General features: G+C 40.8%; 1 protein-coding gene across 1 annotated transcript in view; it reads right to left on the reverse strand.

Moving 5' to 3' along the window:
* Nucleotides 1-656: 656 nt before the first annotated feature.
* Nucleotides 657-26,968, reverse strand: part of SGPL1 (sphingosine-1-phosphate lyase 1) — a 44,318-nt gene continuing 18,006 nt past the window's right edge. The window contains exons 4-14 of the mRNA XM_073685858.1: nucleotides 25,770-25,917; nucleotides 23,490-23,569; nucleotides 22,139-22,267; nucleotides 20,173-20,261; nucleotides 15,911-16,019; nucleotides 13,947-14,045; nucleotides 11,711-11,857; nucleotides 9,460-9,698; nucleotides 7,778-7,924; nucleotides 4,909-5,029; nucleotides 657-4,709 (exon numbers count right to left, since the gene is read on the reverse strand). Coding sequence (XP_073541959.1) covers nucleotides 4,569-4,709; nucleotides 4,909-5,029; nucleotides 7,778-7,924; nucleotides 9,460-9,698; nucleotides 11,711-11,857; nucleotides 13,947-14,045; nucleotides 15,911-16,019; nucleotides 20,173-20,261; nucleotides 22,139-22,267; nucleotides 23,490-23,569; nucleotides 25,770-25,917 — 1,449 coding nt within the window. The 3' untranslated portion in view covers nucleotides 657-4,568. The remainder of the gene's footprint in view (nucleotides 4,710-4,908; nucleotides 5,030-7,777; nucleotides 7,925-9,459; nucleotides 9,699-11,710; nucleotides 11,858-13,946; nucleotides 14,046-15,910; nucleotides 16,020-20,172; nucleotides 20,262-22,138; nucleotides 22,268-23,489; nucleotides 23,570-25,769; nucleotides 25,918-26,968) is intronic.

Consider the following 26,968-nt stretch of genomic DNA (forward strand, 5'->3'; position numbering starts at 1 on the left):
CATTGTTTTTTTTCTTTTATTGCAGCGCTGGAGTGGTGCTTCTAATGTAAGGTCTCTGCCTCCAGGGTCTTATACTTGCCCGCCGCCATCTTCACAGTCTATCGCCGCCGCTCCCGCCAGTGTTTGGTGGAGTGAGCCGGAGGACACTTTTTAATGCAAGTTTATGAGAGCCTCTCGACTTGCACCGAGAGCTTGTGATCTAACTGGCCGGAAGTCAGAAGTTACAAGATGGTGCCATGAGATCGGACCATGCCCAGCCTTTAGAAACACCACTCCAGCACTGAAAAAAAAAACACGCTGGAGTGGTGCTTTAATGCTTTATTACTCTCCTTGCTCTCAAGTTTATGTAATAAATGAAATGCAGCCGAGCATAGCCATGTGTGTCCGAGTACGTCTCTGCCAGCATGGCGGCTTAGTCATTAGCACACTTGACTTTTAGCCCTCGGGACCAGAATTCAAATCCCACAAAGCCCAATATCTGTATGGGATAAAGTTCTTATTTGTAGATTTGCTATGAGGGAGGAAAAACCCTCCAAAACAAATGCCCTCTATGTTTATCTGAACATTAGTGCTAATACGCCTAGGATGGTGCGATGAAACCGGATACTTGGGTTTTGCAATTTTTAAGCATTTGGATCTCAGGAAGAATGACAATGTTTAGTAAGAAATTTAAGAGTTTTATTACATTATCGCGTTACAGTAAAATTAACCAGCCACCTACAAGGTGATAAAAGGCACTTAACATTTAGCTCAGCTAATTTCTACACATTAATTTACAACAGAAAAATCTATGGCATTTTAAATGACAGTATACATGAAAAAAAATACCAAAAACCTGTTAATACGCAGACTGATGACAGGAAGAAGAACAGATAAACATAGAATGAAACTGCTGAAAAATAACAAGCAAAGTGGCATATTCTGCAATTACAATTAGTAATAACATTATTAGAAGTGGCCAAGTATGATTCAGTGTTATCAATACTCCATGGAAAATATCATCTGACCCCAAAGCTAAGATCATCATGGTACACACCGTAACACCTCGGACATTAGAAGTACAGGATGTTCACATATTAAAAAGAAAAAAAAATACTACTAAAAATACCCTTTTCCAGGTTTTACATGGGATCTGGAAGTGGATCTCTCCCTTTCAAGTAAAATGTTCATGAATCCCAATCTGCCGCTCGCCCACATTCCTCCCCCCTCAGAAACCATGCTTTTTTGCAGTTTAAAAATGTGTCTAAAAGCAAGCATGGCCTTCAGCGCAGCGCGGTATAATAGGGTGTATACCAGTTAGGGTACATCTAGCCAGTGAACAATGCCAGGCTAGGGCTCATGGCCTCTTTGTACATCTGTCCCATGAGTTTTGTGCTTGTCTGGAGCCATAACGTTTTGCTTTCCATTTACTAACGAGGCCTACAAAAAGCAATTAAGGTGCAACTGTAGTAGAAATGTCACAGTTGACTATAAATTAACATTGTGACATCTCGAATGACAACGACAACAGCATGGGCTTAAGGGTACGTTCACATGGAGCAGCACTATTGGAATATTTCTGCAACAGTTTTATCTAAAACACCAGCAAATTTGCCTGATAATGACATTGTGAAACAAAAAAGCTCTATACTCCTACCTCTGATAACGCTAGACAGGTCGCCGGCCAAGCTTTGTACAACCCAGCACCCTACAATGCAGCATCTCCCACCTGAATGTGTTTGAATTAAATTTCTAAAAACTATTTGCTTTGCTGTTGCAGATTTTCCTATTGGAATTCTAATCGGAAAAGAAATTCAGCAGCATTTATGCTGTGTGTGAACATACCCCAAATTTAGAAAGGGAACCTGTCACATTGTACATGCAGTCAGATCTGTGGCCAGCAGGGTATAGAGGAGAAGTGGAGCAGAATAATGTATAGGTTTGTTGTAAAAGATTCAGGGTAACTTATTTTATTAATGGAAATCCCTGGTGTTTGTATGCACAAGTCCAGTGGGCGGTCCCCAAAGTGATTGATAGCTGTCTCTGCATGCAGAGTCATATACAAGACTGTCAGTGAGTAGGGCCCCCTACTGGACGCATACAAAGTGTTTTCTTTAATAAAATACAAGTCATAATGACACTTTCCCCACAATAACGTATCATCTGCTCCAGCTCTATAATATCCGGCCTGCAGATCAGGTACCATTTTCGTCATGGCAAGTTCCCTTTACACCCATCAATAAAAATCATGTTTTACCATTAGAAGAAATGCCCTCCATTGCACACATTGATAGAGTAATCTCATTTCCATTCATTCTCCATATAGATTTCAGACACAGGGCAGAGTTTAGAAAATGTTAAAACAGCTGCTCAAAATACAGTATTTGAAAGGGCATTTATACACATACTACCGACTAGTAATATAAAAAATAACAAGAAAAGCCCCTGCTAAGTGCACTTGTCTATTTCATATTGATTTCTCCCTTACTGCATGCCCTAATACAGGTAGACCGTCCTCATTTATCTTCACCTCCTGATGCGTCTATATAACAGATAACCCTGCAGTTATGGACAAATTCCCTTTATTAACCTTAAAGTCACTGGTTCTGCTGTGCAGATGGTGGATCTCAGCTGGAGCCCCCGCGGACCTTAACAATATATTGTGTTACATCAGATTGCCCTATAATTCTCCTCTGATTTACAATACGTCTGGCCTTAAATGAGAAATCTGGGGGCAATTGAGGATAGTGTTACAACAAGATGAAGGGTTTTGTCTGCACTCATCTAACAATATTGTTAAAAAAAATAATATGGCCAATACATTGTCTTCTTCGCCTTCTCCTGATAAGATAAATTAGCTTCTTCCTGACAGATACTATATCCTTATGCGCCACTATAGTGAAAGATCAATCTGTCAAAAAAAAAGATGGGATTATGTGGAGGGCCGGGGCCATTTCCCTTTCTGCTATTAGTAGAAGTTACAATCTGATGATCCTGGGCCCCAATTCAAAAGCTCCATCATTGCCGTCCATCCCTAGTTACCATGTGCCATTTATAATAGTGTCTTTTAATTTGGCAAAGGGGCTTTGTGGCCCCCACAGGTCCTGGGTGTGGCGGCTACCTCTGCGATCCATGCACAGAACGCTGCCTGAGCTCTGTCCGTCACGAACGGTTCTTTTAGAGAGGGGATGATTTTGAGCGCAGGCGAAGTATACACTAGTGATCGGACGTACGATTACTGACCCGTTGATAGCATTCCGTCCCCATCATGAGCTCTGCAGAATATCACCTGATTACATGGGGTGATGTGCTGCACACGAGGAGGATTTTTTATGCTGGCGTAATTGGTCCAGTCATCCGATGAACAATTGTTGGCTCATCGAAACCCACCTCATCTTTTGCACAGGGCTGTGGAGTCGGAGTCTGTGTCCATTTTGGTGGAGTCGGTATAAAATGGACCGACTCCAACTCCTAAAATATATAATAAATTGGGTACAGTAGTTCAATGCAGTTTGTGGGGAATATTTTTTCATAATAATTTGGGAAAGTTATGAAATGTCCTATAAATGTCTGTCCTATTCCTGATCTAAGGGTCTAGACTTTTAGCCGAGATGAATCTGTGCTGCAGTAAATTTATCACTTAAACATGAGCCATGTATGAGGGAGTCGGAGTCGTGGAAATTGAGGAGTCGGAGGTTTGGCTTACCGACTCCACAGCCCTGCTTTTGCGTCCAATAACCTTGTACAAGTAAAGCTTAAAGAGTTATTGGGTAAGGTAATGGTGATTAACCTCAGACCTGAAACGACTAAACATGGCCAATGATAGAACACTGACGAACATCTGTGCATTTATATACCATGTCCTAAGAGACATGTGCGGAGCCTTTTTTGAGAGCATTGTCCTGTAAAGGAAGCGCACATAATCATTATTAACCGTTGCAGAACAAGTTTGATAACGTAGACAAAAAAAAACATATGCAAAGCAAATCTGAAATGTAGATAATTGTCTACATTTACAATAATTCTACTTGGGAATACCATTATGAAAGGTCATGCTACTTGTCAGCTATTAGTTACCCTCTGCTCTATCCCAGCGCTGATGCCGCTTAGTTCAGGATCGACATTGGCGATATAATCCTAGATCACTGTGCGGTCAATAAGGGCTCGACCATTGTGACCCCCTGAACAAGCGCCATCACTACATAAACTGGAGTTTCCAGTTACTTTTCTAGCGGTAACTCATGTTCTTCCCTTGAAGTTCTACGTTGCATTTTCTGCGTATTATGGAGTCCGGACATCACGTTGTGTCACATTTCTATGTTTTCAACATGGAGACAGGAACACATAGGTAACCAGATCAGTGGACATCATATTTCTATTGACAATTCTCAGATCTTACGAGGCACAAAAATTACATTTCGTATTCTGTAGAAAAGGAAAAAATATTTCAAGGCAATAAGTACCTTACTCATCAGGCATAAAAATATCGAAACAGACACGTCCCCTAAAAAGTAATAAAAAGCAGTCTGAGATTCTGCTGCCCTGTGGAACCATTCTGGATAGTACCGCCTAAAGGGAAGTAGTTATGCCTAGTGCTGTCCATGTGAGCCATTTATCTGTTTGGCACTAGATGGCAATTCTGTGAGGTACAAGCAGTCCAGGAAAGCTTTGGAAATTTCAGTGACCAGGGATCTATCGGGAATTGTCTGTGCCATCCCATATACTGCACCCTTAAAAAAAAAAGAAAAAAAAAAAAGTTAAAATTTGCAATTTCAGATTTCATTCTACTTCAATACTAAATAACAAGCCCACTCTGATCTGACCACCCACCCAGTTACAGGGCTGCTTGTAGGAATTTCACGATTTACAAAAGAAATTCTCAAAAAATGCTTCATAGAATATAAAAATGCTGAAATAAAATCAAGTTACCGCTCCAGTGGTTTTGGCTCCTGGATCTTTCATTATCACCAACAAAGATTCTTGAACGTCCTTCACAAAAAGCTGTGCTACTCCAGGTTTTGTGTGCAGCAATGTGAGACATATATGGATACTAAGGGGAAGAAACAAAAAGGTACACTACCGTTCAAAAGTTTGGGGTCATTTAGAAATTTAATTATTTCTGAAAGAAAAGCACATTTTTTTTCAATGAAGCGAACATTAAATGAATCAGAAATACCCTCTATACAATGTTAATGTGGTAAATGACTATTCTAGCTGCAAACGTCTTGTTTTTGTTGCTATATCTACATAGGTGTAGAGAGGCCCATTTCCAACAACCACCACTCCAGTGTTTTAATGGTACATTGTGTTTGCTAACTGTGTAAGAGGGCTAATGGATGTTTAGAAAACCCTTGCACAAGTATGTTAGCCCAGCTGAAAATGGTTTGGCTGATTTGAGAAACTATAAAATTGACCTTCCTTTGAGCTAGTTGAGAATCTGGAGCATTACATTTGTTTGTTCCATGAAACTCTCAAAATGGCCAGAAAAAGAGAACTTTCATGTGAAACTCAGTCTATTCTTGGTCTTAGAAATGAAGGCTATTCCATGTGAGAGATTGCCAAGAAACTGAAGATTTCCTACAACAGTGTGTACTACTCGCTTCAGAGGAGAGCACAAACAGACTCTAACCAGAGTAGAAAGAAGTGGGGGGTCCCGCTGCACAACTGAGAAACAAGCCAAGTACATTTGAGTCTCTAGTGTGAGAAATCGATGCCTCACAGCTCCTCAACTTGCAGCTTCATTAAATAGTACACGCAAAACGCCAGTGTCAACGCCTACAGTGAAGAGGCGACTCTGGGATGCTGGCCTTCAGGGCAAAGTGGCAAAGGAAAAGCCATATCTGAGACTGGCTAATAAAAGGAAAAGATTAATATGGGCAAAAGAACACAGCCATTGGACAGAGGAGGATTGGAAAAAAGTTTTATGGACAGAGAAATCAAAGTTTGAGGTGTTTGGATCACACAGAAGAACATTTGTGAGACGCAGAACAACTGAAAAGATGCTGGAAGAGTGCCTGACGCCATCTGTCAAGCATGGTGGAGGTAATGTGATGGTCTGGGGTTGCTTTGTTGCTGGTAAAGTGGGAGATTTGTACAAGGTAAATGGGATTTTGAATAAGGAAGGCTATCACTTCATTTTGCAACGCCATGCCATACCCTGTGGACAGCGCTTGATTGGGTCACTGTCCTGTTGTAGGATGAAATTGGCTCCAAAGCACACCTCCAAATTATGCATGAACTATTTAGGGAAGAAGCAGGCAGCTGGTATTCTATCTGTAATGGAGTGGCCAGCGCAGTCACCAGATCTCAACCCCATTGAGCTGTTGTGGGAGCAGCTTGACCGTATGGTACGCAAAAAGGGCCCATCAAGCCAATCCAACTTGTGGAGGGGCTTCAAGAAGCATGGGGTGAAATTTCTCAAGATTACCTCAGCAAATTAACAGCTAGAATGACAAAGGTCTGCAATGCTGGAATTGCTGCAAAGAGAAAATGATTCTTATTTCTAACCTTGTCAATGTCTGGACTATATTTTCTATTCATTTTGCAACTCATTTGATAAATAAAACTATGAGTTTTCATGGAAAACACAAAATTGTCTGGGTGACCCCAAACTTTTGAACGGTAGTGGTGTAGGTGTAGCGATCATCATCTCCATCAAACCCATCATCTACTAACAAATTCATATAAATCGGGTATAAAATGGGATTGTAGCTAAAATCATCTAATTCCAAAACAAGTGGGACACTAAAAAAAATGTATATACACAACAAGAATGCAATGACTTGTGCATCTCTTATAGCCAGATTTAATTCACAACAGGACATAGAACACATATCACAAGGTGAAAAAGTTAAACGAAATGGAAAAAGGTCTAACAAAATTAACTAATTTAGAAATTGATAGCAGAAACATCTCAAAAAAGCTGAGACTTAACAAAAGGCTGAAAAAGTAAAAGATACTAATGAAAAAGAGCCAATTTTCAATCATGTCATATGACAGTGTATAAAAAGAGCATGTTAGAAAGGCAGAGTCTCTCAAAAGCAAAGAAGATCAGAGATTCACCAATCTGACACAACTGCGTCTAAAAATTGTAGAGCACCTACATTTTTTAGCCTTTTCAGTTGACTTTGGAATTAAAGTCTTGGTCACTTAAAAAGAAAAAAAAAAATTCTTTTACAGCACCACTCCAGCATTTTTTGTTAATTTTACTGCTGGAGTGGTGTCACTTATCCAAGTTCCCTGCCCCTGGTATCTTACTCACCATCCACTGTCTTCATCTGAACAGCGCTGCTCCGGACAGTCTACAGCAGTTTGTGACGTACCAGATTGCTCACGTGTTTGCTGGGCAATCCGGTGGTCACTTAATGAAAGTCTATGACAGCCAGAATGAGGCCAGAACAAGGCTCTCTCAGACTTACATTGAGAGATTGTGACGGTTACTTCCGACTTCCAGTCAGTCAGAAGTTGCGATCACAAGATGGCAATTTGAGACCGGAGCTGGGAACAGCTGAAGATGGCAGCTGGTGAATATATTACTAGGGTCAGGGAACGTACATTTGTGATACTACTCCATCGCTGAAATAAAAAAAGAATGTTGGAGTGGTGCTTTAAAATTTGCAAGGAAAAAGTTTTCTTTTTGGAATTAATTTTCCTGGTTGCCGCTTGTACACAGTCTTTTTTCATTCTTTATTGCAGTTTCTTTGTAGTGTGATGCAACAGGTTTTATATAGGCTGTGCCGTCCATTTCTTTACTCAGGTGTTATGTATTTTTGCGCTGCATGCCCTGTAAATCACTTACCTGGGTGGAAATTGGAGCGTATTCAGATTCCAGCCTTTAGCTGTCAAAGAGTTGGACAATCGATAGATATCAAAAACCTTAGAACCAATTGCGATCACCGAAACCTCAGGATTTCCAAAAATAAAGATTTCTTTCATTTTTTGCAACCTTGAATATCAAAAATTAGAAACAATGTCTGAAAATCATTACATAATAAGCCAGCATTCACAGACACTATAGTGTAGCAAAAACATGTATATAAAAGGCGCATGTAGATTAGACAACATGCCAAGAAGAGAGGGACCTTTTGACGTTCAAAAACTTTTTTCTTAAGTTGTGCAGGGAAGTATCGTCGGCTGCGCTTTCCTACACGGTGAAAAAAAATAACCTTGAAGGAGCCTATAGATAAGATTTGTCAGTGTGGCGTACCGCACATACACTGGGAAATTTCCCCAAAGTGTGCATCGAATGCATCCTAGATGTGAACAGAGCCTAATCCTGATACACAGTATTAATAGATCACCTTCAGTTACAGTTCTTACAGTGAATATCCATTGTTGGGGCTTCATGACTAAGTGAGCCTTCCAGTACCAAAAAGCACATCACCCAGGAGTACATTGTGTGTCATCTCCATTCTGCACATCAAATATACTGGTATATATCTATATCACTGCAACAGAAGCTTGCATTTAACAAGAAATAGCAATGCTGGACCATCACAATAGAGTTCTTGCTTATGCCATTCCTTTGTTACTCCGCCTGAAAATAAACGAATAAATTGACAGCTGGGTGTTACCATTGCCCTTGTCCCTAAACACAACATTGATCAGTAAGTGTTGAGAACATAAGACTGTAAAGTCACCAACAAGCAGAGCGGTGGCATCCAGATGCCAGATTATTACACCTGCCAGGAAGAATAATAGAGTAATAACACATCAGAGTTCTAAAAGAAGAAGCTTCAGCTTTATTTCATGGGGAATACATGCATTTACTAGAACGGATATGTCAAAATTCTCTGAAAATCACTAAGAGCCTGTCCCCATTATGCTGCGGTAATACTCTGAAAAAAGCCTTCACCCAAAAGGGGTCTCAGGAATGTCCATTTGTCCCCATTCGGGCTGGTACACATCAGTATAACTTTTTTGTGGGATGGAATAGTGTAGTACAATATACTGTAATGAAACATACCATGGGAACCTATAGGAAACACGTACCACAGTATGACTATACACACTGGGGTAAGTCATAGGTATACACCGGCAGGTAGCTTTTCCGATGATATGCTTTAAATCAAGGCTCAAAAAAAAAAAAAAAAAAAAATGATGAGGTATATACAAACCAGATTCACCTATAGAATTTAAAAAATGCCAAAAAAATACACACTTGACCTATAAGCCATGTGCTAGGGCAGCTGCTACTGCATAGGCCATTTTTATGCGAGGGCGGCCAAGAGTGTTATTTCTGCCTTTGCCTTGTGGCCACTGGCTGACATATACAATTATATATACCGGAGTATACATCAATGGTACACATACATTAGGGAACACCACCGGTGTATAGCCCTAAAGCATACCCTAAATGCAATAAGAACATGGCCTAAGACTTTAGCCAGGAGTGTACTCGTGGTGAAGAAACGTAGTAATATAAATAAAATCAATACATGTAATAGAACTGAATAAAATGCATTTACAGAACGCACTTACTCTTTTATGATGAATCGTGCATTTGATATAATACTCTTGGTGGCTTCAACATATCCGTCTTCTCCCATGTGCATCATTGTTGCCCAGCAAGCAGCTACAATGCCACCAGGTCGCGAGCCGGCTATAGAAGGAGAAGCATACAGTCCGCCTGGCCAGTCAGAAGTGACAAAGAACTGGTACTGCCTATAGTCCTTGTGGCTATACAGGATCACTGAAGACCCTTTAGGAGCATAGCCATACTGGAAAGAAGGCAGAAGGAAAAAAAATAATATCAGTACAGTACCTAAACTTACATATATCTTCATGTTATACCCTATTGGTGTGGTGCCATCAAGTCTGGAGAACCCTACTGATCACTGACACCACCAGTGTGTCCAAGCCCTCAGGTAAAGCAAGAGGTGTGCCCAGCGGTGGGTGGACCCACGGACTCTCCATTCAGTCATACACCACGCTTTCCTCCTGTACTAGCTGAGCACTTCAGCAATACAGGGTGGTCCAAAAGTAGGTGGCCAGAAAATAATAACATTTATTTTGATTTATATATAAAATTATATTTACTAACACAAGCATAACATTGACAATTACATTTTATTCTGAACAATAATACAAAAGCCCTTAAATTTTATCAATGCGGGTGCTGAAACTGTTTTCCATTACAATTTGCACAGCTTTGAAGTCGGCCTCTTACGCTTCGACAATCTTTTTTGCACAAGTCTCTTTGGGTATTAATTTCTTGAAATGCATCTCTTATGTAATTTTTCAAATCACTGACACTTTTTGGTTTTCGACTATAAACTTTGTCCTTGAGTACTGCCCAAAAGAAAAAATCCATTGGGGTCAAGTCTGGTGAACGTGCCGGCTAATCAAGTGGGCCTCTTCGACCAATCCATTTATTAGGAAATGTTTCATCAAGATACTCGCGGACTACTCTTGAATAATGTGGAGGGGCCCCATCTTGTGGGAAATAAAGGTCATTTGAATTAGGCTGTTGCTGTAACTGGGGAACACCTTGATTCATTAGAATTTCGAGATACTTATCTCCTGTGACTGTTCCATCAAAAAATATTGGTCCTAAAACACCAAAACTTGAAATACCCCCCCAAACATTGACACCAGGCTCATTTAGTTGTTGCTCTAATGTTAAATGCATGTTCTCATTATACCAGCAAATACAATTATGTCTGTTAATATGGCCGGATAATTTGAAAGAAGCTTCATCACTCCACATAATGTTATCTAAAATTACTGGATTTTCTTCAATTTCGATAAGCATAATCTCACTAAATTGCAGCTGCCTGTCTGGATCATCCTCCAATAAACCATGAATTAGACGTGGACGATAAGCTTTCCACCCAATAGATTTCAGGATTCTCATGATAGAAGCTCGTGAAATTCCCAATTCCAAAGAGGCTCTTCTGTTGGACTTTTTTGGACTCTGAACAAATGTTTCAACAACAAGTTGTTTATTATCTTCTGTACAGACTGTTTTGGGTTGACCAGTTTTTGGAGCATTAAGGATTGAGCCAGTGGCATTGAATTTGTCACGAATGCGGTAAATGGTTTGTCTCTTTGGGGCTTGAGTACCAAATGTTTCAACCCAATTTGCTCTAACGGTTTCAGTATTTTGAGATTTCCAATAACCTGTTAAAATCCATTTTCTTTGATCTGTATTTCAATTATTTACCATTATGTGTTATCTGAATTATCTGAAAAGAAAACAGATTTGGGGGAGATCTATCTGTGAAAACTAGATCTGTGAAACTGGCTCAGTTGCTCTTAGCAACCAATCAGATTCCACCTTTCATTTTCCAAAGAGTCTGTGAGGAATGAAAAGTGGAATCTGATTGGTTGCCAAGGACAACTGAGCCAGTTTCACTTTACACCATGTTTGATAAATCTCCCCCTTCATAACCTTATTACACTTTTTCTGTCCACCTACCGGTACTTTTGGACCACCCTGTATATTTTGAGTGATCGCTGGAGGTCTCATGACACTGACTCCCAAGAATCGAGAAGACGACTTAAGTAGCTATAAACATATCAAAAAATTCTTAGAAGTTACACTTTAGCTGGATTCAATTTCTAAAAAAATGCTATAAAACAAAGTACTTCCAAAGTTATTGGGTAACCAATTGACCGTTCAAGGGAATCAATCCTCTGCTCAATTACTAAAACCACTGTTCTAACACATGATAGGAAAAATGGTCTGCCTGGGTAAAATATGATTCGTACTTCTGTTTGCTTACCCTACCTTATGAGTATCGGCTGAGATGCTGGTCACTCCTTTAACCCTAAAGTCAAATGGCTTAAGAGGGTAACCGGCTTTTTTCATGAACACAATGAGGAATCCACCTAAACAGGCATCCACATGAAATGGGATGTTGTACTTTACTGCCAGCTAAGAACAAAAGAAAAAGAAAAACACCATCATTATAAAGGGCAAAAACCACATTTATAATTTATTTGAACATGTTTAAAGTACTATTCCCATCTTCATAAACGGATATTGTCAGATAGTGATAGTAAAAACAAGCACTTTTGCAATGTAATGCTTTTTAAAGTTTGCAGCTATTGTTGAGACAAACACTAGTTTATAGCTTGTTGCTTAGGACACCGACCACTCCTGCTGTCTAACTTGTACATACTATGCGGAAGCTGGCCGGGTTTAGGAGGCAACAGTGCACTTCAGCAATACAGGCCAGCTCCAAAATAGTGCTTACAAGATCGACACATAAGAGTTTGTAAGCACTGCCAGTGTTCTGCTGTCTAATAACGGTGGACAGTATCCAAGGCAACAGGCTGTAAACAAAAGAAAAAAGTGTGAGGATCTTATGAACGGCTGTAAATTTTAATAAGCAGTAAATTAGAAAATTACTTTTATTTCCAAGCGCCATCTGACAATATCCATTTAACAGCAATATATATCTACAAATTCAGTGAGTCATTCACAATTAAGCTCTTCTGTTACAGAAAACAGTCCATAAACTTGTTAGCAGACACATCTTTACCAGCTCAGATAAATTTATTAATTAAATTCACAATAATGGGGAAAAATTACATTTAATTCCAGGAGGAAGTTTAAAAGGGAAATTGTCAGCTGATACATGCTCCCCAAACCGTGGACAGCATGCATCAGCCACCATGTTACTATATGCACCATGCACCGGAACAGAGTTACATTCTGGAGCTGAATTCACAATTCTGCAGGTTTATCAGCTTTTATTAATTATGTAATTATTAAAGGGGTTGTCCACTACTTTATATGATCCCCCAATGTATTCCCCCAGGGCCCATAAATGTTTCTCTAAATACCTTGTGGTGCCTTTTCTGCCTGTGAGTGGCGCTATCAGTGGCCGCTCACAGGCATCACGTGACCCCCGGTTGCAGCCAGCTCTGACATCCGCTGACGTCACGACAAGTCCAGGCTGCAGCCGAGGGTCCCTCTTCCGCGTTCCACAGGTGGCTGATGGGTTGTGGGCAGGGTTACCCCGCGCGTCACACCCAGCATTCACCACATGCTCTCCCTGTTCCCATTCATTGGGAAAGCGCGTGGTGGATGCTGGGTGTGACGCACGGGGTAACCCCGCCTACAGCCCAGCAGCCACCGCGCCACTGATCTCATGCCTCACTTGACGTGACATCAGTGACTGGTTACGTGATGCCTCTGAGCGGCAAGCAATAGCGCGGCTCAGAAGCAGAAAAGGTACCGCAAGTTATTTACAAAAACACTTCTGGGCACCGGGGGGGACACAGTAGGGCTTTCATATAAAGTAGTGGACAACTTCTTTAAAGGGAACCTGTCAGCTGATACAGGCTGCCCAAACCGTGGACAGTGTGCATCAGCCACTGGCTCTTGGATCATGTTTGTCTCTGAAATGCTATGGCGTTTCAGAGAAGAAAAAAAAAAAAAAAAAAAAAAACACCACATACTTTTCATAGCCGCTGGGGACAGAGCCGTACTATTGACTAGTCGTACATGCGGGTCCCCGGCAGCTTCTCCCCGCCCGCTGACAGTGACTGATAAGCCTCTGCCTGTGTGCATGTATAGGCAGATGGTTACCAATTGAGGTCAGAGGACGAGGAGAAGTCACCGGGGACTCGCCTGTATGACTAGTCAATATTACGGCTCTGTCCCTAGCGGCTATGAAAAAGTATGTGTTTTGTTTTTTTTCCTCTGAAACGCCACAGCATTTCAGAGACAAACAAGCATGGCTGTGATCCAACAGCCAGCGGATGATACATGATGCCCACAGTTTGGGCAGCCTGTATCAGCTGACAGGTTCCCTTTAATGATTACATAATTGAGAAAAGCTTATAAGCCAGCAGAATTGTGAATTCAGCTCCAGGATGCAACTCCAGCCCTAATGCATGGTACATATGGTAACGTGCTAAGGCATTCAGCAATGGCATATTTAGCTTCATGTTTTAATCACTTTGGTAGTCAAAGTTTCATAAAGATAATTTAGCCTTTGAGAAGGAGTACTTACTTTAGCGACTTCTTCTACGGGGTCAATAATGCCATGTGGAAACTGAGGAGCTGAACACACCAGCATCGCAGTGTTCTTAGAGATCGCTCTTCTCATGGCCTGTAATAAAGATGGACAGTACAGGAGCCTCGTCTGTAACACATTGAGCTCATACAATACAGACATCATATCATGAAGCAAACCATGGGTGTGACTGAATGAAGACTGACCCAGGTTAGGTGATAAACTGTTTAGCCTCTTGATACAAGGTCAAGAATGGCTGAGTGACCACTGATAATAGTAGGGAAAGTGACATTTTCAAACTTTCAAATGTTATGCCCTTAAAACCAATAGTCATACCAGACAAAATAGTTAATAACTGACAGTTATATGTCTACTTTCTGCTGCTATTATTTTTTAAATGTACTTTTAAGTTTTCTAAAATCTCAAAAAAAAAAAAAAAAAAAAAGAATAAGAATGGTAAAAAATAAAGATTATACTTACCTTCTGATGGCCCCCAGTGTTTTCTCCGCTGTGTCCGGTCTGTTGTATGGGTCGCGGTGGTGTGAAAGGACCTGCCATGACGTCATTTAGTCATGTGGCAGGTCACGCGACTGCCGACGTCAGCGGTCGCGTGACCTGTCACATGACTAAATGACGTCATTTCACACCACCGCGACCCATACAACAGACCGGACGCATCGCTGAGACCGGGGGCCATCAGAAGGCAAGTATAATCTTTATTTTTTATTTTAAAATTCTTTTTTTTTTAACAGGTACTATGGTACCCGGGTCTGGATGAGAGTCTCCTCTTCTCCAAACCCGGGTACCATCCGCACATTGAACCGTGTGATATCAGCTTGTGCACATGTGCTCACACGGATATGTGGTTCAATGCAAGTCAATGGTGGCAATTACGCTGTGTGTCCGTAAAAATTAATGGACATGCTGCGAATTTTTCTGCAATGATAATCCGCAGCGGAAATTTCCGCAGAATTATTTTTTCTGATTCACCATCTCTCTTTCCTCATGAGCAGGCATCGCTGGACCTTAGGTATCCATGGTTACGTCCACTGATAAAGTCACAGTTAGCTAGTTGCTAGTGGTCGTAACCATGGATACCTAAGGTCCTGCAATGCCTGCCCATGAGGAAAGAGATAGTGAATCAAAAATACTATACTACATTTCTAATTGGAGATATTTGCTAATATTATTATTATTATTATTATTCCTACCTTCTACATATTTGGATAGGATCTTGGAGATGAGAATACCCCTTTAAAGGAAAGATTTGTCACAAATGTGATTTAATCCAACTTGGACCTCACAATTTTGCTATGGACTTTCTCCAAAACCTCACCGATACCTCATATGTGGTCAGAAACTACTGTTTGGCCACACAGCAGGCTAAAGGAAAGAGCCATATGTGACTTATGGTACAAAAAGTTTGTAAACACCATGTCATATTTCAAGATCCTTGAAGCTGCCAGAACAGCAAACCCAATTTTTTAAACTTCACCAGTAAAAGAATTCATTTAGGGGTGTGGTGACCATTTTAACCCCCATACATTTTTTAGAAATTAACCTCAGCACCCGGCCCTTGGGAACAGCGCGAATTGTACTGCTGATTCCCAGGCTCCGGTACGTGTTACATGGATGACACACAGATGTCATAGTGTGTCATCAGCGTACACGTGTGCAGGACGTTTTGTGGCTCGTGCTGTGGGGAAAAAAAAAATGGACATGTCAGCGTGTTTTACACACGGTCCGTGAAGATACACCGACATGTGCGCCGACCCATTCATTTGAATTTGGGTGTGAATGTGTCAGTGTCTCCATTACGAGTGGAAACGGTCACCACACGTACCGGAAATACTGACGTGTGAAAGAGCCTAATGGATAGTTTACGCTGCTGGTTCTCTCAAAGAGCAAAAGAAAACTTGTTTGAAAAGTGTAACTACTCTTCTATGTAATAAATGTAATACCTTCACATCCACTCTCATGGTTTTCTTATCCAGGGGAATGTGCACCATCTTCATTCCAAAATAATTTGCCGCTTTGTCAAATGCTGCATGCGCACTCACCGGAGCAACTCTACGATAAAACAGCCCTGTAGTGTTACATACCTATGCCCAGACGTACACATTATTTCAGACATCAAAATCACGTGAAGTGAGCAATCTATGACACTAAAATAAGAAAAATAAAAGGTTTGCTTTCCTCCACACAAATAGAAGAAAAGGCCATAAAAGCCATGAACTGTGACCACCTCTGTGGGTGTAACTCCAGTTCAAACCTATTCATAAGTGGCCTTAAAGGGAATCTGTCAGCTGTAGAGCAGCCTGATGTAGGCAAAGAGACCCTGAATCCAACAATGCATCACTAAGGTCTCTGTGTGCAGCTGTCCTGACACAATCACAGCTTTTAGATTTAGCAATGCAGCAGAGCTGAGGAAGCCAACCCCGCCCACACCAGGCTCTGTATGTACCATGGCTCTGACAGTGAGCTGCTTATCACACAAGGGGCAGAGTAGGACCAGGAGGCATAAGCTTCTGGTGCTAAAACAATTATTGCACGCAAACAAAACCACAGAGGCATTGCTGAAATCTGTGTCCCCTACAGCATGGTGCCTTCACATTACATAGCAAAAGCCTACCGATTGGTTCCCTTTGAGGAAACCAGTCATGTTGAATATGGGTCTGATTTACAGTTACATAGAGCTGAATAGATTTATATATCACATTTTGTAGCAAAAGATTCATTATAACTTGTAATACTGAATCTTAGAAATCGCTGCTCTTTCTAGAACTAGGAGTCCAGTGGGCGGTCCTAATCAGCAAATGACAGCCATCTCTACAAGCAGACTTCTACCAGGAAGGTGGTATGTCCTACACTTACAAGAAGAGATTTAAATCAATAAAAAGACAAGTTATACTGAATCATTCTCCACAAACCTATACATGGATCTTCTCAGCTCTTTATGTTATAGAACATTCTATGCACAGATCAGTACGTCAAAGGTTTCCTTAAGAGCTATGGCAATATGTCATTACTGCTAGGTCCCGTCCACCTTTGATGAATTACTAGATGAAAGGTGGGTCTTTAACAGAAGTCATCAAATCGACCAGGGAATGGCTTTTAAATGTAAGCAGCCATCAGTAATTAAACATTTTTTTTGCTACTAAAAATACAGTTTTCTTTTTTCTCTATTTTTTTTTATGCTTCTATGTGTCCTCTGCGGAGCTGCTGCAACTCTGTACTGCTAGACAGAATCAGTCTAATCCCCTTCTAGCAGTACACAACAAAAAAAGTCTTCTCATCCGTCCTGCCAAGCCACTACTTTGAACACCAGGTGGCGCCAATATACATAACACACATTATCTATCCATCTAGGCATTTTAACGCAGGTGTGAAAACTTATGCCCAATATAATATATATAAAAAATACACACTTTAATATCACTCAATCTATACAAATCTATTGAGAAACAAACTGAAATGATATTGAAGGGGGAAGATATAAATAGCAAAACTAAAATAATGTGGTTTCAGAAGTGTGAACACCCTGTTACAAATTGGAGATGTAGTGGAGTTCAGAATTAGCCAAATCACATTTAAACTCATGTTAAATAGTAGTCAGTGCCCAGATGCCATCATATATAGGGATTCTGATTAACCCCATAAAAAGTTTAGCTGTTCTTTGCAGCAGTATTTTACAGCAAAAGTCATGATTTTGTAAACATCTTACAACACAGCCAAGGGATCTCATTTTTTAAAATTTATCAGTCAGGAGAAGGTAAAAAAAAAATTAGAAATACCATGGAACACTGAAGACTCATCGAGAAGTGGCTTAAATATGGCACACTCAGAAATTGATGAAAAGGCAAGAAAAAAAAAAAAATAGTCCAGGAGGCTGCCAAGAGACCTACACCGATATTAAAGGAACTGCAGGAATTTCTGGCAGGTATTGGCTGTGCCCTGCATGTGACAACAATCTTCCTTATTCTTTATATAAATTAAATTTTATGCCAATCAAAATTGCTCCAAAATGAGTAATAGATGTGCACTATGAGCAGTCTAGTAATATTGAACCATGGCTATACATATAAAATAGTACCAAAAAAAAGACAATAAGGTAAATATAATAATTTACTTATTACTAAAAGAATTACAACATAAGACAGAGGAGAAAATAGAGAGCAATACTAATGGAAAGGGGATAGGATGTACATAAATTACACAGTTCATAGATGGGCTCATATATAGTACATAGGGGGCATAAGTATATTAAAGTGCTGTTAAACATGTAAAAAAAAGAAAAAAAAAAAGCACTATTGTCCAGGCCTGGACGCCAAAACACGTGTTCGGACCTGGCGTCGGCATAGCAGGAGGGGATGGCTACAGGTAAACATGTGATCTTTTCTAAATTTGGCCTTTTGATACTACTTGGTGGCTGTTGGACAATAGTGCTTTTTTTTTACATGTTTAACAGCACGTTAATATACCTATGCCCCCTATGTACTGTATATGAGCCCATCTATGAACTGTGCAATTTATGTACATCCTATCTCCTTCTGCTGTTTGCCTGACACATTAGTATTGCTCTCTATTTTCTCCTCGGTCTTATGTTGTAATTTTTTTTTGTAATAAATAATTATATTTACCTTATTGGCTTATTCTTTATATCTCCGGCCTGAAGGGTATGGATGGCAAGACGGAAGCCTTTTCTCCTTTGACTAGGTTTTGCCACAACCTACATCTAATCTGCCAAAAGCATGTGGTGAGACCAAGGTTGAAACTTTTGGCAATAATTCCAAAAAGGCATGTTTGGTACAAAGCCAACACTACCCATCACCAAAAGATTACTATACCCACAGTAAAGCATGGTGGAGGTAGCATTATACCTTGGGGCTGTTTTTCTTCTGATGGAACTAGGGTCTTATTCAAGGTGAATGGAACAAAACCCTCAGGCTGCTGCTAAAAAGCCAAAAATGAAGAGGCATTTCACCTTTCAGTTTGATGAGCCTTAGCATAACTCCAAATTAGCAAAATAATGGCTGTGCCAGGAGAAGATCAAAGTTTTGGAGTGGCTAAGCCAGAGCTCAGACCTGAATCCAATTGAAAATCTGTGGCTGACCTGAAGTGGGCGCTGTACACAGGAGGTGCACTCACAATCTGACAGAATTGGAGCAAAACTACAAGGAAGAGTGAGCAAAGATTGCCAATTCTAAATGTGCCATGCTGATAGACTCCTACCCAAAAAGACTTAATGCTGTCATAGATTCTAAGAGTACTTCAATAAAATATTAGTGTAAGGGTGTGCATATTCATACAATCACATTACTCAAGTTCTTTATTTTCTTTTTCCACCTGAAATGATTTCAGCTTGTTTCTGAATAGATTTGTGCAGCTGCTTATGGTGACAATACAAGGTGAAAAAAGTTCTGATATGTTTCTTCATGGTATGATTTTTTTTTACATGTCAAAAACCTCGCATTTTAACATATTGTCAGTGCTGGGGTTACAAACTAGACAGGTTCTATTGTTTTTAAGTTGAATTTGTATGCAAGTTGGAATAGGTACAGGTCCGGCAAATGGTTAAGCAAAAAAATAAAATAATTGCTATTCCCACCAGTAGGCCCTGCTGATCCCCGTCCAGGCATCATCTTTCTCTAGTCACTTGCCACACCTCCAACCTCTTTACGATAAGCTAGGACCTCCAGCCGTGTGGTCTTGACATTGTGACCTTACAACACACATGGACCTGCGAGGCCTGGACGCAGCTGGGAGTCTTGCCTGTAGTTAAAAGGCCAGGTGGAAACAAGAGGAGCGAATGGCGTTAAGCAGGGCGGCCAGAGAGGTATTAGTATTTTATTTGGGGGGGGAGCAAAAGTTAAATGTTCGCAACTCGGGGACTGCATGATATATTATATAAATATGCATGCTCTTAACCCATCATTTGCATATGAATGAAAACACTAAATTAGTTGGGAATGCAGAAACAGATAGAAGATTTAAAGGTGTTGATGGATTTACACTTTATAGTCCTGCATCCTCATACGTAGTTTAGGGATGTTGATTTTACTGACGGATTACCATTATGTAGCAAGTAAATGGCAACTAATTGCTCAAATGAAATATTCACCAACAAAAAAAATCGTGGAAAGATTTTTTTTTTTTTTTTAACAAAAATACATGCGACTCCTGAAGTCTGTTGTGTTGGGATTTCAAGAAGACTGGTACTTACATCTCTGGGTACTTGATTCCCTTTTCATATGCCAGATCTCTGTAGGCTTTGCAGGCCATCAGGATACTTTCAGTTCCTCCAGAGGTCACCTGCACAAATAGAATAGACAACATCTATGAGTTACTGTTGCTCCATGGAGGCGAGGACAAGGATAATTCAGCATCTAATGATGCTGCAAAGGGAGAAAGCCTGGGAATAAAAGCAGAAACATGTAAAGAATCAGTTTCATCCACTGGTTTTCATGACCAGTTGTATCTCAGGATTTCCCCACTATCTAAGTGTTGGGTTGACAGTTCTGCTGGGAGCTGTGATACCAGATATTACATACAAAAGGAGACATAACATGCTAAAAAAATAAATAATAAATTAAAGTTCTAATGGCCCCAGAAAAAAGTAGGATTCATCGACTGAAAATCTCATGTGAAGATGTGTAAACATAGCAAAACTGGTTGTAATAGCCAGCAATGGATTTCCTAATGTCTGAGTGTGTGTTGCTCAATACACAGTGGACGGCATACAGTGTGTAACGTCACAAAGCACAGCAGTGTCTGACTGCCCAAGTGTCCTCCGATCAGTACAAAACAAGACAGCCATGACCTTTGCAGTAAGGCAAACAGGCTGAACACCAGAAAAAAAGCCTTCATTGCGAGTGCAACTGTGAGTTTCTTCATCTTGATATCATTTTCCTCCTAAATTGATCTATTTTGGGATGGTCTTCAGAAATAAGACAAAGAACACAGGTATTACAGCTGGAATTTTTCAAATTGATTCTGGACTGTTAAGGTCGAAGATCTCGATATGCAGAGGTTGTCTGGCCTGCTACCAAGCTTCCGAGTCCCACCATTTTAAGGCTTAAAAGTCCCAGAAAAATAAAACATTAAAGGGAAGCCGTCATCAGAAAATGACCTATTGTTTAAAATCTTGTTTTTCTGTTCTGTAGATTTTTTTTCTTTGATTTAGGCAAGGTTTTCTGTGGCTGCCCTCTCCCTTCCTGTTGATTACTTATACGCCCAAAGGCAGTGATCGTGACGCCAGATCTGATTCACAGATTGTGAATGGTGGATCCGGTGTTATCCACTATGGATAGTAGCATTACCTGCCTCTGCTAATAAAGGAACCGGTGTATGGGGGTGTTGCCCCTCATCAGTGCAAAGTATGAGATCTGATTTGGCTAGGTGAATTTTAGAATCACTGCTTCCAATAGGTGGCGCTAGAGTTCTAGTCCTCTTCCTTTCTGAAGAGACAATTTGCCTGTTTAATTTCCCAGAGGGCCATGCAAGGTGTATAAGTCTCCTCATTGACATGCCAGGCTTGGCTTGTCACTCTCCACAAGGAGAAACGTTACCCCTTAGACAGAAATAAACTGAAATTACTTTAATTCTGAGCTTGACATACATTATAAGGAATATACAGTACATTATCCAACGCTCATTTTTGCCTTCAAACCTACAATAAAAGAAGCTGTATACACATTTGCTTTGGACTGGTTTGAAGATACCTCATACCACAGCGTATTTCTGCACTTGGATATCATAGACCCATGTTGTGTGAACCCATAATACGAGCACAGTCTATATAGTAGATCCGGGTTTCATAAAGGGGTATGAGCAGGAGCTCATGTGAAATCTATCAGGGAAATAATCATGGCTTGCAGTATTACAATGGCACCTAAAAGGTCCGTGACCCGGAGCCACAGTGACCGGCAGTACATGGTCGGCCCATACGGCAATGCCATGAGGTCTAAAAGGGTTTCCACGACGAAGGAAGAACAAATTTATCACATTCATGAAAGATTTTCTGTTAAAACAATGATATGAATATTTAAAATTACCTTCATTTACAATAGTGGGAAAACATCGGCAGTGAAGAATTTGATCACATCCTGCTTTTTTGAGGGTTACACTAGATTTCCTCTTCTAGAAAACTAAGAGTGGTCGATCTTCAAGAGAAAATACAAATTACTTACCGCTCCACAGGTCTCAGGGCCACCATTGAAGAGATTACAGGCCATTCTGACTATTTCGGCTTCCATTTTACGTACACCCGGGAAAACGTCAGGATGCAGAGGATTGCTCCATGCAAATTCTCCATACACCTATAAGGAAAGATTTCATTGCATGAGAACAAAACCCTGCTCGGCCCTTATTCACACTGACGTCACTGACACAGGGTAAGGTTTTAATAGTAGATGTTAGGACCATCCCGAATTTGAGCACACCTTGACGCTGGTGGGACAGCTTTAATATTTTTTTTTAATCAAAAACAGTGTTTACTAAGCGCCCCATGTTATTTCTATGCACTATTGCTTTTACTCATTTATTTACAGCAGGGTAGATGTTCATTTTGTTTCTGTTTTAGGTTTTCACTGCATAGATATGTATTATATAGTCCTCCATTCATGTAATTGTACAATTTCTATGCAGCTGCCACACATTGATTAGCTGATATTACTGGAGGTCTCCGCAGTTAAAGGCAAGAGCAAACACAATTTGCAAACCTGTAGTATTTTTTATCAATATGTTACATTTCTGCTATTTTTTCTACTCTTATAAATGTGCACTTTTTAGTACAGATTTTGATTAAAATTTTGTGAGCCCACCCACAACAACATTCAGATGGGTTTCTGGACTGAGGCTAGTGCTACTGGTTGTGTCCTGAATGTGTTACGTGTCCTATACGAGATGTGGGACCAAAAAATTTAGACCAATTTACAACCATAATATTGCTGTAAAAAAAGAACGTCAAGGTTGGAGTCGTACGAGATTTGTACTATGGTCAATGATAGCAAAGTCCTGTGTGACTTACAACCAACTAACAAATATAAGAGGGTTGGATAGTTTACAGCTGTTGTGTCACATACGACATTGTGGTTTCTGTGACATGACCCCATGCAGCCCTAGCCTGTGCCTGCACCGGGTAATGCTGCCTTAACAACAGCACATATCTGACCATAAACGAGTGCCCACTGACCATACACAAGTCAATCACCGGTCATCTATTGGCCTGTTCACATGGGCCGATACAAACTGCATGGGAACAGAAGCAATACCACCACAAACATTCTGAAGGTACACCATCGACATCACGTTCGGTTTACACGCGGCTATGTGCTGTCAACAAGGATTTTCATTCCAGTATAAATGATCCAATCAGTTGAGCGTTTTGCTTGTTTGTCGGCTGATCAGAGGTAAATTTACATCAAATCGATTATCGTTCATAAGAAAGCTCGTTCCTGATCATCATCAGTGTCAATGGGCCTTAAGAAGCAAGGGAAAAAAAAAATACACCACCCATTCTACTAATCAGCTGATATCTACCTTTACAAGAAGCTGGGTAAGCCGTTCATCTCCACTATACACTGTTCCAGACACTTTGCCTTGTTCCCACGAGACTTCACCTGAAAACAGATAATAATGGGAACTTTTTTCACACGTCCTGCACAATTTTCACGTTGAGATTGAAAACAGATCATACTCGGTAAGAAAAAAAAAGTGTCAGATAAAAAAAAATGCAACATTACAGCATATACCAAATATAACTCTGCCACAAACCTCATTAGGGAAGCATTAAAGGGGATCTGTCACCAGGTTTTTGTCACAGAATCTGAGAACAGCATGATGTAGGGGTAGAGACCCAGATTCCAGCAATGTGTCACTTACTTGGCCACACCACTGATTGTTAGTTTTCTATGGTGCATGCGGCGTTTTTTGGGGGTTTTTTTTTTTGGAGGGGGGGGGGATTTATGCAGATATTCGATCCGTGAGAAAAAACAATGATATCTTAGAAATCTCATTAGTTTTGCTGTTACTGTGCAAATACTGCAATTATTTCACATTTGAAAAAATACAATAAAGAGCGCATCAAAAACCCAAAAAAGTGCGAGCAAGCTGCAAGAGTGAAAATTCTTAACTGATGGTCACCAGACTCTTTCCTTGGGCCCAATAGAGAGAATGTGTCAGCAGGAATTTGCTATTTAATCTGAGAGCAGCATAATATAGAGGCAGAGAGACTGATTCCCGGTATGTGTCACTAATTAGGCTGTGTGCTGTGGCTTCAATAAAATCACTGTGAGGCACCTTTCAGACTTAACCATCTCCAGTACGTGTGGGGACAGCTTCCGCACGTACTGGAGACACTGACACACGTAGACCCATTCAAATGAATGGGTCTGTGCACGTCAGTGTGTTTCCACGGACCGTGTGTCCGTGGGCAAAACACGCTGACATGTCAGTTTTTTTACCTGCTGCACGGGCCGCAAAACGTCACACACTGAGGACATCCATGTGTTACACGTACCGGCGCTTGGGAATCAGCTGTACAATTAGCGCTGTTTCCAAGCGCCGAACGCTGCCTACATCATTGTCCCCTGCTTGCGCTGCGATCAGCACCAGCAGGGGACAAGGATGAGAGATGTAGTCTGCTCCTTATACTCACCTGTCCTAAGTGTCCCCCGCTGTAATCCATGCGACCGTTCACTCCAAAGAGCCGGGCAGAATGACGCACTGCAGCGAGGGAGCCCTGGAGCTGCGCTCAGTGAGTGATAGGACACTGCTCCCTGGAGCAAATCATTCTACCCGGCTCCTTGGAGTGAACGGTCGCATGGATTACAACGGGGGGGGGGGGGGGCACTTAGGACAGGTGAGTAGATTTATATTTTTTTAATTTTAATTCTTATTTTTACAGTTGGAGACAGCGGGAGCAGACTACTACTCTCAACATTGTCCTCTGCTGGTTCTGATCGCAACACCAGAAGGGGACAATGATTAGGAAATGGTGTTGAGCGAGTATGTTCTATTAACCCTTTCATAGAGTATGCTCGGGCCGAGCTCCAAGTATTTACAGCTGCTCGGTGATATGGTTAAATCGCTCCCGTGTGCATGATTTGCAACGGTTTGACAGCTTTATTACATGTGAGAAATGTGTAAGAAATAGACATTCCTCACATGTAATAAAGCTGTCAAACAGTTGCAAATCATGCAAACGGGAGCGATTTAACCTTATCACAATGCAGCTGTAACTACTCGGGAGCTCGGCCCGAGCATACTCGGACAGAACATACACGCTCAACCCTATTAGGAAAGTGGTCAGCACCCGATGCTTGGGAACAGCGCTAACTGTACACCTGATTCACAAGAGTAGGTGCGTGTGATCCGGATGCGGCTCAAGGTGCACACAGACACTGATATATCCAGTAAGGGTTTTTCCAGTACTGTATCGGAATCTGTACAGTATCCGGACGTGTGCACCGTGTGACTTATCTGCAGGACATTATAACTAGAGGACTAGGGCTCACGTGCAGGCCGGTCAGGCTAATCTGTGTGAGTGGGGTTATAGAGAGCTCAGCATTCGGACCACAGCTATATCTACAACAGATAAAAAAGGGACTCGATCAAAACTGCACCAAGTAGTTCAGTAAGTGACACATTGCAGGAATCAGGGTCTCTGCCTCTACATCGTGCTGCTCTCAGATTACACATCAAAAACCTGCGGTCAGATTCTCTTTAAATCCTTGAAATCACAGAATTTGTTCTGCATCACCCTTTGTTTCACGAATATATGAACAGATATTCTGCGAACTAGTGTTCTGGAAGTCATACCTAGAGCAGAGTATTCTTTTAATTTCTCCATAACTTTTTCTTGCTTTAATCCATTGCGAGGGAGAGTTTTCACAAAGCTCATTCCATCTTTCGCATTTAACAGTCGATGAGCCATTTCATCCAAAGCCTTATCCAGTTCCTTCTGAATCTGCGCAAATAAAGTGTAGATATTAGACTGCTGACCTTGCCTGTAATAAACACAGTTGTCCTGTTCAATTCTCCTGGTGCTACTGCTTATAAATGGAGCAGAGCGGATCTAAACATATTTGACTGCAGAGGTGACACTCCTTATAATAAAACTATCAGTGGATTACAGTTGTTTGTACTCTCTGCCACACTAGGGTGGAGATTAGTATACTTTGCTATACTTATCTTATCGGTCTATTAGGACACTGATCATCCGAGGAGGCAATATGCAGCTTTATAGGGGTGCGTGGGTTCAAAGTTTACAGTTCAGTTTAGAAATCATGGACCCAATTCCCCATTTGCATTATTTTTCACCTTTTTTTTTTTCTTTTCATGTCGTGTTTGTTATCTTTTTTTTTGTGCCAAAGTCTTCAAAAAAGGCACAGATGGTTCAAGAACTTTGCGCAAAATAAAAAATGCTCTATAGTTTTTTTCCCTTGCGACTCTTAATGTTCTACTAAAATGTTGCAATGTTGGGGGCATATGTGGAGTAAAAAGTTTAGTTAGTTCAAAACAGAATAAAAGACAAATTGGACATAATTTCACACAAAACCCCAAAAATGAGCTGGTCAAAATTGTTGTCACCCTCCACTTAATATTGGTTGCACACCCTTTGGAATAAATAACTGCAATCAACAAGCTTCTTACACCTCTCAACTGGAATTTTGGACCACTCTTCTTTGGCAAACTGCTCCAGGTCTCTCATATTTGAAGGGCGCCTTCTCCCAACAGCAATTTTAAGATCTTTCCACAGGTGTTCAATGAGATTTAGATCCGGACTCATTGCTTGCCACTTAAGAACACTCCAGCTCTTTGTTTCCATCCATTTCTGGGTGCTACTTGAAGTATGTTTGGGGTCATTGTCCTACTTGAAGACCCATGACTTAGGACGCAAACCCAGATTTCTGATACTGGGTGCTTCATTGCGACCCAAAATCTGTTAGTAATCTTCAGATTTCATGATGCTTTGCACACAGTCAAGGCACCCAGTGCCAGAGGCAGAAAAACAACCC

Source organism: Phyllobates terribilis, unplaced genomic scaffold (assembly GCF_046119375.1).
Source record: "Phyllobates terribilis strain yellow unplaced genomic scaffold, ASM4611937v1 Scaffold_5__5_contigs__length_657084704, whole genome shotgun sequence".
Classification (NCBI taxonomy): domain Eukaryota; kingdom Metazoa; phylum Chordata; class Amphibia; order Anura; family Dendrobatidae; genus Phyllobates; species Phyllobates terribilis.